Source organism: Erinaceus europaeus, chromosome 18 (assembly GCF_950295315.1).
Source record: "Erinaceus europaeus chromosome 18, mEriEur2.1, whole genome shotgun sequence".
NCBI classification, from domain to species: Eukaryota; Metazoa; Chordata; class Mammalia; order Eulipotyphla; family Erinaceidae; genus Erinaceus; species Erinaceus europaeus.
In genome coordinates, this window is record NC_080179.1 from 74964531 (window position 1) to 74978064 (window position 13534).

Genomic DNA, 13534 nt, shown 5'->3' on the forward strand with positions numbered 1-13534 from the left:
GGAGAGACACCACAGCATCACTCCACCGACTGTAAAGCTGGTGCTCCATTTGCTGGCGCTCTCATTTTCTCTGCACCATCACCAGCATTCCTGTCCCTTGATGACAGCCACTCTAAGAGTTCTGAGGTGATACATCCTCTGGGCTTGATTTTCAGCTCTTTAATGTTACTCATTTTGCATTTATACATTGGCTATTTGTATTTTTTCTCTTTTAGAAATGTGTACTTAGGGGGTCGGGCGGTGGCGCAGCGGGTTAAGCGCAGGTGGCGCAAAGCACAAGGACCGGCGTAAGGATCCCGGTTCGAGCCCCCGGCTCCCCACCTGCAGGGGAGTCGCTTCCCAGGCGGTGAAGCAGGTCTGCAGGTGTCTGTCTTTCTCTCCCTCTCTCTGTCTTCCCTCTCCTCTCTCCATTTCTCTCTGTCCTATCCAACAACAACAACAACAACAACAATAATAGCTACAACAATAAAACAACAAGGGCAACAAAAGGGAATAAATAAATAAATAATAAATAAATTTAAAAAAAATTAAAAAAACTCATTGGGAGGTGCTAAAGCATAAGAGAAAGCACTGTTCTGTGGTGCCTCACCCTCTCTCTGTCTCTCTGTCTCTCTGTCTCTATTTCTCTCTCTCACACACACACTTGTTGGAAGAATCATGATGGATTTTTGCACAGAAAAACGTCATAACTTTTCTGACTATATATATATATATATACACACACAGTATACATATATACACATATACACATGTATAGATACACATATATATAGCACAATGAAAAAAATAAATGGCTTGGGGGTGGTGAAATCCCAAATGCTTGAGGTCCAAATTTGTTAAAAACAAGAGCAACAACTACAAAAATAACACTGCAGATTGGAGGAGATAGCATAATGGTTACAATGACTTTTATGCCGTAGGCTTTGAGGTTCCAGGTTCAATCCCAGCAATCAGCATCAGTCTTAAATGCACAACTGTTGTATGCTTTACATTGGTTTGTTCTAGCCCTCCCCCGCCAAGAGAATTGAATCAGTCCTGTTAATTTCGCGGGCCTGCTTGGCCCCACCCCAAAGAACCCCGCGAGAGTTCCAAAGTTGGAGAGTTCCAGAGTTCCAGAGTTAGAGGGTTCCTGAGTTGCAGAGTTAGAGAGAGTGCTTGCGCCGCCACAAAGAGACAGCAGAGTTCTGTTTGGTCATTAGTTTGGCTTAGTTTATAAATCGTTGTTCTTGAATAAAGAAATACAGCTTCCCTGCCCAGCCGTTGTCTCCGCGTCTCTGTTACCCGCCCGTGAAGCTAGCCAGGCCGGCAAGAGCCTACGAAAATTTTAACAACACACAACGCTCTGATAAAATAAAATAAATAAGTAAATACACACAGGCCAACGTGAAGGAACAGCCCCCCGTTTCCTTCAGGCAGTTTTTACGGCTTGCAATCTGCAGGTGTCTATCTTTTCCTCTCTATCTTCCCCTCCCCTCTCAATTTCTCTCTGTCCTACCCAAAATATCAAAGAAATGGCTGCAGGAGCAGTGGATTCATAATTCATGGTGGGGGAGTCGGGTGGTGGCGCAGTGGGTTAAGCGCAGGTGGCGCAAAGTGCAAGGACCAGCGTAAGGATCCCGGTTCGAGCCCCCGGCTCCCCACCTGCAAACGGTGAAGCAGGTCTGCAGGTGTCTGTCTTTCTCTCCCCCTCTCTGTCTTTCCCTCCTCTCTCTATTTATCTCTGTCCTACCCAACGATGACGACAACAATAATAACTACAACAATAAAACAAGGACAACAAAAGGGAATAAATAAATATTTTTTTAAAATTTAAAAAGAAATAAATCCACTCATGTCATAAAAAAAATTCACTTAAGAGAAGCACTCCAAATAAGGCCTTATTTACTGGAGAAAATCAACACAGTTGGATGTCTATTCCCTATGTGCTATGGATTTTGAACAAGGCAACATTTAAGGACTATTTCAACTCATTAGAGCTGGACCTGTAAGAAAAGTTTCTTCATCAATAATTAAGTGGGTAATAAGAACATAACATTCTTTAATATAAGTATATATATCTATCTTTATTTTCCCTTTTGTTGTCCTTGTTTTTTATTGTTGTTGTAGTTATTATTGTTGTCCTTGTTGTTGGATAGGACAGAGAGAAATGGAGAGAGGAGGAGAAGACAGAGAGGGGGAGAGAAAGACAGACACCTGCAGACCTGCTTCACCGCCTGGGAAGCGACTCCCCTGCAGGTGGGGAGCTGGGGGCTCGAACCGGGATCCTCATGCTGGTCCTTGTGCTTCGTGCCACCTGCGCTTAACCTGCTGTGCTACCGCCCAACCCCAAGAAATCACATTCTTTTTTTTTTTTTAATATTTATTCCCTTTTGTTGCCCTTGTTGGGGAACATCACATTCTTAAGTGGTCACAAAGACATTAAAGCCTGACTCTGTCATCTCCTGAGGAAAAGTCTCATGAATACTGCAAAAGCCTGGGTGGTCAATTCTGTCTGTCTGTTTGTTTTTTTTAATATTTTATTTAATTAATTTATTTATTTCCTTTTGTTGCCCTTGTTGTTTTATTGCTGTAGTTATTATTGTTGTTGTCGTCATTGTTGGATAGGACCGAGAGAAATGGAGAGAGGAGGGGAAGACAGAGAGGAGGAGAGAAAGATAGACACCTGCAGACCTGCTTCACCGCCTGTGAAGTGACTCCCCTGCAGGTGGGGAGCCAGGGCTCGAACCTGTTTGTTTGTTTTATCCAGAACACAGCACAACTGCTCAGCTCTGGCTTATGGCGGGGCTGGGAATTGAGCCTGGGACCTTTGAGACTCCGGTCTGAAAGTCTTTTTGCATAATCACTATGCTTTCTCCCCAGCTGCTTTTTTGTTTGTTTGCTTTTTAAATTTATTTTATGAGAGAGAGAGAGAGAGAACTGAACACTACTCTGGCACAGATGCACTACTAGGACTTGACTTGAACTCAGGATCTCCTGCATGGTAGTCCTACACTCTACCACCTCCCTTGTTGGTATGCATGAGACCCCTTCTGTTTCATTTGGTTTAAATCCCCCCTACTTAACACTATTCTATTTACATAACTGCTGTTAACAAGCACCACCCTCCCTCCAGGGCATTGGTTCAATCCCCACTGTTTCATGATATGTCTTTGCTCCACCCCCTCTCCTTGTCACACCCTGATCCTCTCCTTGTCACACTCTGATTGTCACCAGTCACTTTTCTCTCCACCCTCTCTATGTCACATCCTGTTTCCACCCTACTTGGCAAATATATATAAAGACAGCATTGTGAGTTTGAGGATACTTTACTTGAGTTTAGCTTAGCTCGTCTTAGATTGGGCTGCGTCCTGCATGAATAAAGAGATACTGCCTACAGCTCAACCATGAGTCTCTGGTCGTCTGTTACCCGCCCGTGAAGCCAGCCCGGCGAAAACAACCTAACCCGTCGAAAACAACACTCCCTGAGCAACTAATTCTGGCTTTAAGGAGGCAGAAATGCATAGTGTATCATGACCAGAAGAACATGGCGCCACTCTGGATTTGTGTGCTAATAAACTCAGACAAGCTACTGCCTTATGTGCGACATCTCCTTCTAAGTTGAGTGCAAAAATAGGGTGGGGCAAGAGGGGAGGGAGAAGGAGAGAGGAGGAGGAGGAGGAAGAGGAGAAAGAGGAGGAGGAGGAGGAAAGCAAGAAGCCAATGCCTGCACCTTTCTCTCTTTCCAGAGAAAGCAAAATGAAGACTTTGGCATAGGAGCCAGTTTTGCTGAGATGAAACTTCTTAGCAATTTCTTTTGCTTAGGAAGAAATAATAATAAAAAAAGGGGGGCTTGCCATGGTTGTCATAGTAACAACTGCATTGCCTTAGAGATGTTGGAGTGGAGAGGAAGACAGTCACTCTGCAGGTGCCTTGACCCTGGCCCTGCCCAGACCACTTGCTGGAGGGTGGGAAGGATCAGTGGTAAACACTTTCTCCCACCCAAGATGGCTCTGGAACAAAGGCAGAGAGAGGCCAGCTCTACCCGGCCCCGCGCTCAGCTGCCCCGTGGCTGCCCTACCTCGTTGATGGCCAGCTGTTCGCCGCCTCCTCCAGGGTGGCTGTAGTGGTGGCCAGAGCAGTGCGCGTCCTCGTACAGGTCCTCCACGCTGCCCGTCTCGTCGGTGCACAGGGCTGTTTCCAGGGTTCCATCAGGAAGGGCTGGAAGGAGAAAGAGCAGCTGGCGAGGGGGGTGGGGGCAGGAGGACTCGCAAGAAAGGGAAGACTCGCTCCTTCCTTGGGAGGCGGGCGGAGATCTGGGTGCTTCTGTGCAGACCATTCTTGGTGTAGGAACAGCGAGGACACAGGTCTCTCCTGCCCCTCCCCTGCCACTCAGCTCCCAGCAGTCCCCACACTGGGTCACCAGTATCTGCCCAAGCGCAGTCCCCAAGAGTCAGTCCCCTGCAGTTAACTTCCATCCCAGGCTAGGGAGACAGCAGAGTCACCAGTGATGCAAAAAGACTTCAATGCCTGAGGCAGGAAGGTCCCAGGTTCAGTCCCAGGCACCACCATAAACATTGCTCAGCAGAGTTCTGGCAATAAATACAAACAAATAAATACAAACATATATACATACAACCCCAGGGGGCCGGGCAGTGGCGTACAGCAGAATGCATGTTACAGTTCTGCAAGGCACCAGGTTCAGCCCCTGCTTCCCAGCTGCTGTCTGTCACAAGCAGTGAAGCAGCGCTGCAGGCATCTTTCCCTCTCCCTTTCTATCATCTTTCCCTTCTCTCTCAATTTCTCTGTCTCAATCAAGAAATAAATTAATGTATAAAATAAAATATATAAAGAATTCAGTCCTGTGGCCTGGGAAGTGGTGCAGTGGATAAGCACTAGAGTCTCAAGCATGAGGTCCTGAGTTCAAGTCCCAGCAGCACATGTAACAGAGTGATGTCTGGTTCTTTCTCTCTCCTCTTATCTTTCTCATAAATAAATAAAAAATATTTTTTAAAAAAGAATTCAATCCTAAACTGTGCGCCAATGTAGTAGGTATGGTGGAAAATCCTTAGTAAGAAAAGTGCTGATAATTTTCCACACAACAGACACATGTATTCAGTTGTTAGAAAAGTCATGACACATTTTTCTGTTTTTCTGTGCAAAAATAGATCACAACTTCTCCAACAACCCCAATATATTTCTATGTTCATATATATCCTGCATATATATATATATATATATATATATATATATATATATATATTTCTGTTGGAACATAGCTCAAGTTGTAATTAGCATATGGCTGACGTCAGTCTAGGAGCACAGTGTGCAAACCCACAGTGGATTCTGGGCATGTCAGAACTCATTTAAGTGTGTGGGTTCAAGCTATGTCCTCTGTACTCCTGCAAACTCAGTGTCTGCTCTCCTCTGCGGACCCCACTATGGCCACTTCTCACGGGACCTGAACATGTGGAGCTCAGCCCTGGTAAGCCTAGCTTAAAAGACTCATGGCTTCTGGCATTATGACTAGCCAATATCTCTGCCCTATTGCCTGTTTTGCTCCCCCTAAACAGTTCCGTTCCGTACAGCTGTACCACAATGTAATAAACTCCCCATTCATCTTCAACCCTGAACCAAAGCTGCGTCCAAAGTATTTTATTTTATGATTACTATATATTTTCAAGGAAATAGTAATTTTCAAACAGAGTTTGAAAATTAGCAATATGAACACTAATGCTGCTTTTTTTTGGTCTTCACTGAGGCTTCAGCGCTCCAGGACAACTTTTTTTTTTCTTTTCACCAGAGCACTGCTCAGCTCTAGCTGATGGTGGGGTGTGTGTGTGGGGGGGTGGTGGTGGTGGGGGGTGAGAACACACACTGAGCCTGGGACTTTGGAACCTCAGGCATGAGAATCTCTTTGCATAACCATAATGCTATCTACCCCCTGTCCCAGGCCAACTTTTTTAGGTGGAAAGACAGAGACCAAGATAGACAGAAGGAAAGATGCCCTGACACTAAAGCTTCCTTCAGTGCAGTGCGGGGGGCCAGGCTTGAATCTGGGTCACGTCTAGGACAAAGCTGGTGCACTGTTCAGATAGGCTATCTTGCCAACCCTCTATTCATTTTCCTCCTACTTCAGAAAACATGGGGGTTGGGGACTTTGAGGTCTTAATGGATGATGGTGAAGGATGACAGTGTTTTGCAGAAAATTGAGAAATTTTTACACAAGCATCAACGACTGTACTTACTGTAAACCACTGATCCCAATAATAAAGAAAATCATCAGGATCTTGGAATTGACTCTCCTGTGTGCACTACTCGAATCTCTTTCCCCTCCCCTTTAGAAAGAGCCAGTATGGGAGTTGGGCAGTAGCGCAGTGGGTTAAGCGCACGTGGTGCAAAGCACAAGGAGCGGCATAAGGGTCCCAGTTCGAGCCCCGGCTCCCCACCTGCAGGGAAGTCGCTTCACAGGCGGTGAAGCAGGTCTGCAGGTGTCTGTCTTTCTCTCCCCCTCTCTGTCTTCTCCTCCTCTCTCCATTTCTCTCTGTCCTATCCAACAAGGAACGACAACAACAATAATAACCACAACAATAAAACAAGGGCAACAAAAAGGAAAAAAAAGAAAAAGAAAAGAAACGTCAACACCATGCATATCCCAAAGTTCTCTGAGGGAATACAAGCCATTGTAATATCCAAGATTTTGCTTCCTGCCTCAGGTGGCATCGTCACTCTTGATATGAATTCACACTCTACGGTGGCGGCACTTAGGTGCAGCATCTTGGCTTCTAGATGTGCCAGTGTCCCAAAGCTGACTTACCAACCTGAGCATTTGGCAGAAGGTGTGAAGATCCCTATCACTCAGCTTCACCAATTCAGGACTAGTATTGAGTTTTTATATGGATTTCAAGGACTCTGTGCAATGCTTTGTGTAGTACTGTCACTTTAAGAATGTTAATACCGGGGGTCGGGCGGTGGCGCAGTGGATTAAGCGCATGTGGCGCAAAGCACAAGGATCCCGGTTCGAGCCCCCGGCTCCCCACCTGCAGGGGAGTCGCTTCACAGGTGGTGAAGCAGGTCTGCAGGTGTTTATCTTTCTCTCCCCCTCTCTGTCTTCCCCTCCTCTCTCCATTTTTCTCTGTCCTGTCCAACAACGAACAATATCAACAATGGTTATAATAATAACCACAACGATGCTATGACAACCAGGGCAACAAAAGGGGGAAAAAATGGCCTCCAGGAGCGGTGGATTCATGGTGCAGGCACCGAGCCCAGCAATAACCCTGGAGGAAAAAAAAAAAAAGAAAAAAAAAGAATGTTAATACCTTCTTGGAACATGTGACGGCAGAGGACCTAGCAGGGGTTGTATTGTTATGTGGAAAACTGGGAAATGTTATACATGTACAAACTGTTTTTTACTGTTGACTGTAAGACATTAATTCCCTAATAAAGAAAAATTTAAAAAGGAATGTTAATTCTTTCACTTCATGACACATCTAGTTTCTGTGTCTCCTTGTATCCCTTTAGCAGAGAGATATATTTCTTACTGCCATTGGTAACTTCTCATTGTTACCATTGTAAATCAAACTGCTTTCTTGAATTCCTTCTTTTCTAGTTCACTTGCACATAGAAATGCAACAGATTTTTGTATATTAATTATGGAGTACAGAATAGGCAAATACTTTAGATATTTTTCCAAATAGAGACAGAGAGGCAGTGAGAGAGGAGAGAGAGAGAGGGAGAGAGAGAGGGAGAGAGAAAGGGAGAGAGGCCACTAGAACATCATTTTGACATACGCAATGCTAGTGATCAAACTCAAGACCTCGTGCTTGAGAGTTCAACATTTTATCACCCCAGCAAATTCTTAGTGATAAAAAACAGAATAAAGATTACCAGAGGCTGTCAAAAGATTGGCATTTTCATTTTAGGTGATGAAAAGAACTTGTCAATATACACTGGTGATGGCTGCACACATTGTGAAAATCGCCACCAAAATGGCATATACATATTACAATTAAAGTTCACTATATCAAAAACTACTAAATTTTGCATTTCCACAAACAATGACTTATATGGCCTTGATTTAAATAAAGCTGTTTTACAATTGGTTGCTTTGCATGGCATTCTTCTGGATTCTCTGTTCTGTACTGCTGATTGTGTATTCTGATAACACACAATCAATCCTGTTTTCTGTAACTATGTAATTTTTTTTTTAATTTGGTAGAATGCCTCTTCTTTCTTTTTCTTCCTTTATCAGAGCTATTTGGGCTGGGGAGATAGTATAATGGTTCTGCAAATTATTTTCATGTCTGAGACTCTGAAATCCCAGGTTCAATCCCCAGCACCACCATAAGCCAGAGCTGAGCAGCTCTCTGTGTAAAATAAATAAATGAAAATGCAATAAAATTAAATTAAAAGTAGATTTAAGATATTCTTGCTACTCTGCCCTCTTAAATAATTTTTCAAAATATTTCATGTGTAGTTACGAAAGGATCTTGGTGTGGAGGTTTTGCTAGGAACTGCACAATGCCTGTATGAATTTGGGGAGAACTGATATCTTTATTCAGTTCTCTAATCTGAGACTACAAACTATCTTTTCATGCTTAGAGCTTCTATGATTTCTTCCAGTGCTACATGGCTTTAATAATTTGATTACTACTTGGTAATATTTCTAGAATTTGATTTGTAAATGCTCTAGCCTAATTTGAAAGATTCATATTCTATCTCCCTCTGCCAGACTTTGTCTGTGGAGTTTTAAAATCACTGGTCTCTAGGGGAGAGAAAAAAGAATCTTTTTTAAGAGTCACTATATTTCTTGACTCTTTTCTTAGTTGGTCCCAGCTGGCTTCTCAGCTGCTCACAGACTTGCCTTTCAGTGAGTCTGAACCTGGAGCAATGGAAAGTAGGTTCAAAGTGAGTCTTCCATCTAATATCCACCATCTAATATTCAGCTTCAGCACAGCGTCAGGAACAAATCCCTTTTTTTTTTTTTGCCTCTAGGGTATTGCCGGGACTCGGTGCCGGCACCACGAATCCATTGCTCCTGGAGGCCATTTTTTCCCTTTTGTCACCCTGGTTGTTTTACCATTGTTGTGGTTATTATTATCATTGTTATTGCTGTCATTGTTGTTGGATAGGACACAGAGAAATGGAGAGAGGAGGGGAAGACAGAGAGGGGCAGAGAAAGACAGGCACCTGCAGACCTGCTTCACCACCTGTGAAGTGACTCCCCTGCAGGTGGGGAGCCGGGGGCTTGAACCTGGATCCTTACGCCAGTCCTTGTGCTTTGCTTTGCGCCACCTGCGTTTAATCCGCTGCGCTACCGCCCAACTACCAATATTTATTTATTTTTAAAATTTTTATATTTATTTATTTTCCCCTTTGTTGCCCTTGTTTTTTATTGTTGTAGTAGTTATTATTGTTGTTGTTACTGATGTCGTCATTGTTGGATAGGGCAGAGAGAACTGGGGAGATAGGAGGAGAGAAAGACAGACACTTGCAGACCTGCTTCACCGTGTGAAGCAACTCCCCTGTGAAGCAAATCCCCTGCAGGTGGGGAGCTGGGGGGCTTGAATCAGGATCCTTAAACCGGTCCTTGCACTTTGCGCCACGTGCACTTAACCCGCTGCGCTACCGCCCGACTCCCGATCTGTAGAATTTCTACACTCAAATGATGAGCCAGAGGAAAGGGACATGCACGAAGCCATCCCAGCTCCAACTGAATCAAAAATGATCAAATACCGTGGAGAGTGAGCTGAACAAAGGGGATAGAAGATGTTTACGATGAAAACCACATGGTATTGTGAACAGAAGTAGAGGATGACACAAAGAGATGGAAGGATGACCCTTGTTCATAAAAAAGAAAAATAATTATTATTAACATGGCATCCTACCTAAAGCAATCTATAGATTCAACACAATCCCTGTTAAAATCCCAGTGGCATTTTTCTCCCAAGGAAATTGAACAAATTAGCCCAAAATTCGTGGGGACCCACAAAAGACCATGAATAGCCAAAGCAATACAGAGAAACAGGAATAAAAGAAAGAAAAAAAATAAAGAGGAGGGATCATCCTCCTCGACTTCTGTTTATACTACAAAGCAATAGTAAGTAAAACAGTGCAGTATTGGAACAAGAATGACACTCAGATCACTGGAACAAAATGGAGTTGATCATGTGGCTTTTATCTGTTACTCTGTTAATGCGGTGTATCATTTAAATTCAATGTTGAAGCACCTTTGCAATCCAAAGACTAATTCCACTTGGCCATGGTAAATATACTGTGGGTCTGACAGCATTTTGCTGGGGTTGGAGTTGTATCAGTGTTCACTAGAAATCAAGAGGGAAGAGAGGGATAAAAAGAAAAAAAAATAGAGACAGAGAGAGAAAAAGAAGGGGGGAGGAAGAGGAGAAGGAGGAGGAGGAAAGAAAGAATAAGAGGGGGAGGAGGAGGAGGCACCTGCAAATTTTTCACCACTTATAAAGCTTCCCCTTTGCAGGTGGGGGCCAGGGTCCTGAACCCAGGTCCTTGTTCACTGTAAGTGTACACTCAACCTGGTGCACCACCACCTGGCCCTGATTAGCATTCCATTGTATGTGTATCTTTATACTTTGTGTATTCATCTGCTAATGATGTTTAGGTTTTGTTTCTATCTTTTGTTCTGCTGTAAAAAAAAAAATTCTGGGAGCCAGGCGGTAGTGCAGTGGGTTAAGCACATGTGGCGCAAAGCGCGAGGACCAGCATAAGGATCCTGGTTCGAGCCCCCGGCTCCCCACCTGCAGGGAGTTGCATCACAGGCACTGAAGCAGGTCTGCAGGTGTCTGTCTTTCTCTCCCCCTCTCTGTCTTCCCCTCCTCTCTCCATTTCTCTCTGTCCTATCCAACAACAATAACATCAATAACAACAACAATAATAACTACAACAATAAAACAAAGGCAACAAAAGGGAAAATAAATAAATATTTAAAAAAAGAAAAAAATTGCTGTGAACATGGTGTAAAAATATAAAATAAAGTGTTGGGGCTTAAAAAGTCCCATTTCCTGCTTTGCCATGTGTAAGGTCCAGGTTTGAGCCCTACTCCCAACACAGTGAAGCAAACATCACTGCTGTGATTCCTTTTTTTATTTCCTGCTCCTCTTCCTTCCTTTGTATTTAGATACAGAGAAGGCAGAGAGAGAGAGAGAGAGAGAGAGAGAGAGAGAGGGACCACAGCATTAATGCTTCCTTCAGTGTGGTAGGGGGCCAGGCTCAAACCCAAGTCATGCACATGCAAAGCAGCTTACTATCCAAATGTGCTATTTTACCAGCTCAGTCTCTGTTCCAGTCTCTTGGAAACAGAGCTGGCAGTCAGCTGAGGTCAAGAACAAACACCTCATCACAGACCCCTGCGAGCGTCAACCCGGCTTTGACCTGGCACGTTATGATCGGGCCCTCCTCAATCGCTATCGAACAGGCCATGGCCGGTGCGCCGCTATGTTCCATCGCTGGGGAGCCAGAGACAACCCGAACTGCCCCTGCGGCTCCAGACAGACGATGACCCACATAGTCAACGACTGCCACCTCTCCAGATTCAAAGGAGGTCTGGAAACTTGACATCAGGCTCAACCTGACGCTGTTGACTGGCTACGGAAGAAGGGCAAACGCTAGAAGAAGAAGTGCTGTGTTCTTTCCCCTCCTCCCCCCCCCCCCCACTGTCTCTCTGTCTTGATCTTTTTATCTGAGGGAGGAGTCCTATTTCAGCAAAAACCCCATGTGGAGGATTCCTGTAGAAACGTCTTCAAATCATCGTGGCCCAGTTACCCCAGTTAAGTTCTTTCTAATTAAGCCCATCAGTCTCAGAACAAATGACTGCAGAAGTCAGGAGTGGAGGCCATTGGAGAATGGAGCTGTAACAGTGCTGGGCTTTGCATTTTTAGGCGGGGCTGTCAGATGGTTTTTTCTTCAGTGTCTCCAAGTATTTAGTAATATTGCAACTGCTGTCACTCACTCTCCAGAGAGAGGCAGGCTGCTGGCTAGGACGGCATTCAGAGGTGACTGAAGGTGACCCTGCCTTCACATCAGTGTCAGCACAACTCTTCAGGCTTCTAGGCTGCTGCTGTCTCTCTCCCTGACCAAGCACATCTGCCCAGAGTATCTTTAAGACTTATTTCCACCCACTCGCCCACAGGCAGCTTGTCCTGCTGCTTCTCAGGACACAGAGGCTGTGTGTTGTCATCAGTCAGGCTTTGCTGTATCTACCTTGGCCAGAACTTGGCTTCTAGGAGCTTTGGAAGATACTGGAGGCATGTGATGAAATGATTCTCAAGTTCAGAAGGGAGAAAAAGACTTCACATTTACCGAGAGCTCAGGATTCATAAGACTGCTTCTCTATTTCATTCATTTCCTGCCCATCTTATTGGGAAGGGGGCTGGTGGTTTACAGGACAGGTGCTGACACACAGATGTGACCTCATCTCCCAGTGATGGGCATCTCCAAGACACTCTTCCCCCAACCTAGGTCCTTTTCCATTATCATACACCCAGCCCCTTCATTCCACCCTCTCCCTCCTTCCCCAGAGTCCTCTGCTTTGGTAAAATCACCACACTCGGCCCAAGTTTCACCTTATGTTTTCCTTCCTGTCCTTGCTTCTTAAGTTCCACCTATGAAAGAGATCATCAGTACTGGCTCTTCTCTTTCCGACACATTTCACTCAACATACCTTCGAGTTCTATCCAAAGCAAGGCAATGGAGACGACTCGAGCATTTTAACAGCGGCGTGATATTCTACTGTACAGTGTTCCTGTGGCTCCGGAATCACCACTGTCTGACAGGCAAGTAGTAAGGACTCAGTGTTTGTGCCTTACAACAGGGGAGGGTGTGGATGGCAAGTCTCACTGCCTCCAGAGTAAGGCGCTCTCCACTCCGACACCAAGATGAGAGGCCAGGTGCGGACACACCTCGCAGAGTGCCCATGCTACCATGCACCAGGACCTGGCTCAAGCACCCTGTCCTCACCTGCAGGGGGACGCTTCTTGAGTAGTCAGGCAGTGCTGCAAGTCTGTCTCTCTCTTTCTCTCTGTCTGTGTCAAGAAAGAAAGAGAGAGAGAGAGAGAGAGGGGAAGGAAGAAAGAAAAACATTCACTGGAAGCAACGGAGTCATTGTGCAGGTACCAAACTCAGGCAGAAAAAGAAAGAAGGGCAGAAAGAAAGAGAAAGCAAGGGAGATAGCATAATCATGATGCAAAAAGACTTCTATGCCTGAAGCTCTAAGGTTCCAGGTTCAATCCCTAGCACCACAAGACAGAGCTGAGTGCAGCTCTGATCTTCCTATCTTTATGTCTCTCACTCACTAAAACTGATTAAATAAATATAAAAAATAAATAAATAAAACAGTAGCTAAGACGGTTCACAGCACACAAAATGCCCAATGCCAGGGACCCGCAGCTCCTGGTACATACCTCACTTGTATGAGAAACCAACGGGGTGGTCCAGGAGGTGGCGCAGTGGATAAAGCATCGGACTCTCAAGCGTGAGGTCCTGAGTTCAGTCCCTGGCAGCACATGTACCACAGTGATGTCTGGTT

The 13534-nt window shown here is 44.9% G+C and overlaps 1 protein-coding gene across 8 annotated transcripts in view; it reads right to left on the reverse strand.

Moving 5' to 3' along the window:
* The window catches only part of ARHGEF4 (Rho guanine nucleotide exchange factor 4), a 129855-nt gene that overhangs the window by 17311 nt on the left and 99010 nt on the right, over positions 1-13534 (reverse strand). For 7 of the 8 annotated variants that reach the window (XM_016187191.2, XM_060178178.1, XM_016187192.2 and 4 more), the window contains one exon: positions 4058-4197. The exons of the other annotated variant lie outside the window; for it this stretch is intronic. In XM_016187191.2, coding sequence (XP_016042677.2) covers positions 4058-4197 — 140 coding nt within the window. The remainder of the gene's footprint in view (positions 1-4057; positions 4198-13534) is intronic. 8 annotated transcript variants of the gene reach the window in all.